General features: G+C 31.6%; 1 protein-coding gene across 2 annotated transcripts; it reads right to left on the bottom strand.

The window, feature by feature from the left end:
• Nucleotides 1-2,550: 2,550 nt before the first annotated feature.
• LOC137388729 (uncharacterized) lies at nucleotides 2,551-4,940 on the bottom strand. Of its 2 annotated transcripts, none has more exons than XM_068075183.1 (3): nucleotides 4,883-4,940; nucleotides 3,713-4,159; nucleotides 2,551-2,767 (listed from the first exon to the last, which is right to left on the bottom strand). In XM_068075183.1, the coding sequence occupies exons 1-3, from the start codon at nucleotides 4,890-4,892 to the stop codon at nucleotides 2,715-2,717; spliced, it is 510 nt and encodes a 169-aa protein (XP_067931284.1). In that variant the 5' UTR covers nucleotides 4,893-4,940; the 3' UTR covers nucleotides 2,551-2,714. The 2 variants fall into 2 exon arrangements, with proteins under 2 accessions (XP_067931284.1, XP_067931285.1); XM_068075184.1 differs by having other exon boundaries at nucleotides 3,713-4,210; nucleotides 4,883-4,918.
• Nucleotides 4,941-6,138: the final 1,198 nt, after the last annotated feature.

Below are 6,138 nucleotides of genomic sequence, written 5' to 3'. Positions count from 1 at the left end.
ATATTGAAACTACTGTTAAAATTGCTCCTAAATCTCATGAGGTGCTTTATTTAGATACCAAAAAGAGCACAGCAGAGGGAAGATAAATCTTACTGAGAAGGTGGCTCCAACTTCAGTGTAGGGTGTTTTGTCTACTAGAGGTGATTTTTTTCAATATAGCTTTAACATCAATTTTTTTTTCAATTCAGATAAAAGTTCAAATACTCTCCACTCCTTCTCTCTCTTATGCTTTTTGAGTCAGCCATTAAAAGATCAATTAAAAATGGGCTTTCCAACTAGATTAAAGAGGTTTTTTTCCACACATCATTATAAATTTGCAACGAACCCTCTAAATACTTGTTTTAACCTTTTCCAAACTAGGTAAGGATTTATATATCAAGTTCTGTTATTATTGGATACATGTGTTCATGAGATATTTACACTGTCAGAGGAAAATAATACTTTGTACAGCAAGAGATTAAAGACAATTATGGTTTGTATAGCTCAGTACTAAATCGCTTTGTTTAACCAATGATCATTAGTTTAATTCCTCAATTTTCCTAGAAAATAAAATGTTCTACATAGACTTGTTTACCTGCTCATGTAGTTTTTACCCTAAAAATGAAAAGATGGCAGTTATCAATCTTTCACATTAATACACAATTGTTTTTAATGTTTTTCTCAGATATATTTGCAATTTTTACAGAATGTATTTCTACATGTACATGCATTTGCAATGTTATGGGTAAGCAAGCTTGGATAAATTTTGCTCGGCTTGCTTATAATAGTTCAGATGTTTTCAACTCAATTATTAAGGCCGAGTAGTTTGAACTATTCCCTGTCAAAATTGAACCAAGCACTTTACAAGGGTAGGTAACTCTAACATCTTAGGATTTACTAACAATCAACTAGCACTAGCATCATTATTACAGTGTTTTACACTATCTTAAAACATTATGTAAAACTTAAAAAGCTTAAAACACTATCTTAAAAGTTAGTTTCAAGCATAAACAAGTCTAAACCAACATATTCACTGTTTTAGCTGTAGAATTATAGGCGACATGATTAGCTCTATGGTAGACCAGAAATGTTTTTAAAAATTCATAAACTAGTTCAAATCCTAATAGCTCAGCTGTTACTAGTTTTTGGATATTTGGATACTAGTTGTTTAGCTAGATATTGGTTTGGGCAGCAAGATTGTCAAAAACCAGTTGTGTGAACAACTGAAGGCTTGCGATGTGACTGTTGTATCAACTGTTTGTTTCATAGTTAAATTATTACGTCAATTAATTGAGCTGTGCAGAGAGACAAACGTTTGGCAAAGCATAATGAGACTCCCATATGAAATAATAAATCTACATTGTCTTTTCCGCTATAAATAACAATATTAGTAGAGCAAATTCCTAGTAACTATTAGACAATGGGGTTAGAGATGGTGTTTTGACTGTTGAACACACTATTATGATTTGTAAAAAACTTTATCATTGAGGTTATTCGTTTAAAGTGAGTCCAATTTTATTACTCAAACAAGCGGTTACCAGTTTTGACTTACTTATGTTCAGTAAAATGTCAATTTTTTATCGAAACTGGTAACATTTTCAAAAAGTTTGCTAACTTGTGTATAGTTTTTGCATTGATTTAAATATGTCATATAAACTGGTTAACTGATAGGCTCCAACAAGCGTATTAAAGAATTTAGGAATAGATTCCTTAGTAAGCTAGCAAATTAAGCTAGCATTTATTAAATACTGTCAACCTAGAAAAATATTTAAAGGTTGTTTTTACAACTTTCCGCCAACAATTAATTAATAAAACAACATATAATGCCAACAATGGGACAGTTTTATTTGCAGCCTAATTGTGGCAATTTTTATGGCCCTCTTTCACCACTTCTCTTGCACTTATGTTTTCACCTGTGTTTGCATGGTCTTGCTCAATTTTCAAATGGCGGCTGGCTGAAAAACTGAAGGAAGCCCAAGTATATGTCCTTCTAAAAGTTAGTTCATTGCGTTATAATGAGACAAAAAAACTGAGCTTCAAAAAGTGAAAACTATGATAATTTGTTCAGCAGTCTAGATATTATTGCTAACTTCAATGGCAACTATTTTAATAGTTACACAGAGTTGTCTCCCCTATAAGGAGTTTTGTGCCAAGAGAAGACAATATCACTTTTCTATTTCATTTTGGGTCATTAAGTTGCACTGATATTTTCAAGGACTATGTTACTGAAGTTGTTTGTTTTAGATGAGATCCAATCATAGTTTTGATATGAGTTATTATTAGTTTTTTACTGATGCTCAGTAAAATATTACAATTATTACTTTACAAAGATTACCAATCTTTTTCAAAAAACTTGCTCAATTGTATCTAATATTGATAACCCTATTTCCAAAATGTTAGATTAATACATTTCATGTGCACTTTTAATCGTTTTGCATTTCGGCATACATTTTTTGGATACTCTACTAGTTAAGTTAATATTGTTCGACAAAAGGACAACGATTGCCATGTAACCTATTGCGTTTGACAAGATCATGATGAACAGACTTTAATAAGGTCTTTGGTGTGTATTTAGCATAACAGGGAAAACGGGAGTTATGTAAAAAAGTCTTATTTGGTCAAAAATATAATTTGTGAAAAAACCAATATACACTTTATAGTTTATTGGTTGAGCAAGCATAATCTCAACCATAGTAATTAAAATAACTTCTTCCATCATCACGCAAGCAAGCTTTTCACAAGCTACCTGCAGAAGCCGAGCTTTCCTCATTTACTCCATCACTTGTTTCTAAAAGAAAATATGATTGCATTATCATTATGTAATTTTTAGTGTTTGAAAGATGTGTGATCACACGGCATTCAACATCTACAATGCATTTAATAAAGTATAAAGCGTCCTGATTTGGTATGTTATTTTTTCTAAGTCAAACTTAATCTTAAACATTGTTATTAAAGTCTTCTAGCTACCTGTGAAAGTAGAACTCTCTCCATTTACTGACTACCAAAGTACCGACTGTACTGACCAATAGCAACAGACCATCTAGCATAGTTACAGCATAGTTACTGTGTGGTTACAACAGCAAATCTATTTTAACATTTACAAGACAAAGGGAAAACGTTAAAATAAATTATAGTGTACATAGCTTTTTCTGCAAAAGTAAATAAAAATAGATATCCAATAATTGTATTTGAGATGTGTGCACTAGAGTACATATTTGTATGTAATAGTAGGCAAGCTAGTAGTAGTATGTACAAAAAGCATACCGGTGTAATCTACTCGTTCTCAAAGGTCTCACAAAAATGTAGTGTTTTCATTTACTTTTCATAATATCATGTATGTTATTTTGAAAATTAATAAACAAATAGATGCACAATAATTTTTGATTAAATGTGTTCCTGCTTTCATTAGTTTTACAAAAAGTGAAACTTTCTTGATCATGAGTTTTAAGGCGAGGTTTTTTTGAATAACTATTATTAAGCCTTAAATACCAAAATGTTAGTTAGAAATTAATTAATTGATATATTTACATTAAAGTTAATGCTTTCAATTTTATTGTAAATACATGTGAGCTTGGTAGAAAATACAGTTTTAACAAACAAGAACTAATTAATCTGCTCGCTATTTGTATTAAATGTCATGTTTTACATGGATATGAGAACTCGGTAGTAACAAAAACAGTTCATGAAACATGCAAAGATTTCTGTTGCATTTGATAATAAGCCAACAACTTACTTGGAGCTGTACCACGAAAAGTGTTTCCCAAATGTACAATGACTATGGTGTCAGCACTCAATGATGTGTTGTTGTTAGCATCATATATCATGTTACCCCTTTCATCAAGTACAACAATTGGCTTTTGTAACGCGTCTTCAGATATTTGAATCAGAGCTTGAATATGCCGTAGAACCTTTCCTTTTTCTCCAGATTTCTCGACCTCATCAATTATTGATAAAAACTCATCTATTCCTTCTCTCACCATGGCTGAATATTTCTCTGAATTCTTCCTGGCGTGGTTACATATAGTCTTGAGGAGAGACAGTGGGTCAAAGCACTTTGGGTGTAGTTGAGAACATATAGCGTCAAGATAGCAGTTGGTGTAAGCATGGTGGTTTGCGTGATACGGATATTGTGGATTAAGAATTTCCCTCCCCATTTTAGTAAGAGATTTCTGAAGGCTTTCTAAAATTAGGTTTGTCTTTTACCAGAATGAGAAAACTATAAATAGCTGGTCTAAAAATAGAGCAATGAATAACAAGTAAAACTACATAAACTTCATTAGGGTTTTAAAACAGGTTCATGTCACTCTGTACTAAAATGTTAATAAGGCTTTCATATCTCACCCTTTGATAGCAAATCTGTTGTTAAAATGTTATGAAAAGCTTTGGTAACTGAAAATTTCAATTAGCTGCATAATGCAAACTGAAATTAAATCAAGCAATAAATATAAATGAGTAAATACAGTAAAATAAAATAAATAAATAGTGATTGGCTGTTAACCAAATGCCGAGAGATTCAGGCACAAACTCATCTGCCTTTTCGCAAGTTTAATAATCTCAGTTGTTGATAAATCAATTTCCAGTAATACAAATGTTACATAATTTTGTCAGCCAAAATCTAAGCTAACCAATAATACATTTTCTACCGTCAAAAAATATTCACCAAATAAAACTATCAACCAGTTTAAAAATAATATAATTTTGATCAATACAATTGATGACTAGTCATTACATGGAAGTTTTTCCCTACAACTCGGAAACACTGACGTAATTCATCTTACAAACTTTGGCTTTAGTAATATCAACACCATACCAAAAATCAGCAACACATTAAATTTTGTGTATTAAAAATCAATTCAAAATTATATAACAGATTAAAATTCTGGTGAAATAATGGTTAACTTACCATGGGTCATCTCTTAATTGATATTGTTACAATAAACTTCAGTGAGGGAGCATTGGAAACATACTGACACTGTTGCTTATAAGCAATGAGATATTTATAATGAAAACAGCTTGTATTTGCTTTGTCAAAGCTTTATCTTAAAAAAAGCTTTTCATTTGGAACAAATAGTACATCGACTTTAAAAAGCATCATGTGCTATCAGTTTTACTCAATTAAATCGACCAACATCTTGGTGGGTGGTCATAATTTAACCAGACATGATGCAATATTTTATGTCTATCTAATGCCTGTTTCTGCTATCTAACCTGTTTCTCAATTTTTCATCAATTTTTGCCATTTTCTTGCCTTTTCCTTGCACATCTCCAACTTCTCTCTCGTCCGTGCCTTCACATGATCTTAAACATATCTTTCCAGTTGACCATTTTGCCCCTCATTTGACATTTTGTTATCTCTCTCATTTTTCTGATATTTCTTCTGCCAATAGTTTCGCCATAACTTGCTTCATCCTGTTGCTTTTCGATATTTTTGCTTATATATTTTATAATAATATTATAATATATTTTATTTTTGTTATTATCATCTTTTTGGTTGATTTTATACAATTTTATACAATCTTGCTTTATTTTATTTCCCCTGTTTTTTTCTTCTAAAGTTCATTTATTTTTGTTCATCGTCTTATTTTTGTCTTATTTCTTTGTCATTCATCTTATTTCTGTTTCGCTCTTTGTTTTCTCTTGTGTGGCTCTATCGACGAAATTGGCTACTATTTTCCATCAGTTAAACGAAAAAATTGTTTTAAGATTTAGCTGAATAGTGTCTCAATAAAGTAGTGTGGCTTTTACTTTATTAAACAACTAGCTGTGCCACCCGGCGTTGCCCGTGTAGTAGAAGAGTCTTAGGACAGAAAATAGATTTTTATTTAACATATAACTACATTCCCCATTATAACTTTCAAAGTACATACCATGAGAGAAGTGTGTCGTGCAGTTGAAATAAATTAGGAGAAAAATAAAAACAACTGTAAAGGTTTCAAAACTTTGTCAAACAACTGTACATTTCAAGCTAGTAGCCTGGCATATTGCCAATGGAAAACTCCACTAAGCTAGTTAATAAGGTTAGGCTTCCAACGACGGTAAGCCATGACTTTGAGTCTGTATTGTTGTCCAGCTCCTGGTTGCTTGGTGGTACTTTGTCTTGCTGATTAGTTGACTCTAAAATGAGCGAGGAGATAAATCTTGGAATGTGAGCAAGTTGAT

The sequence above is a fragment of the Watersipora subatra genome, chromosome 2, assembly GCF_963576615.1.
Source record: "Watersipora subatra chromosome 2, tzWatSuba1.1, whole genome shotgun sequence".
In the NCBI taxonomy this organism is placed as follows: domain Eukaryota; kingdom Metazoa; phylum Bryozoa; class Gymnolaemata; order Cheilostomatida; family Watersiporidae; genus Watersipora; species Watersipora subatra.
This window is presented reverse-complemented; position numbering and strand designations above follow the sequence as displayed.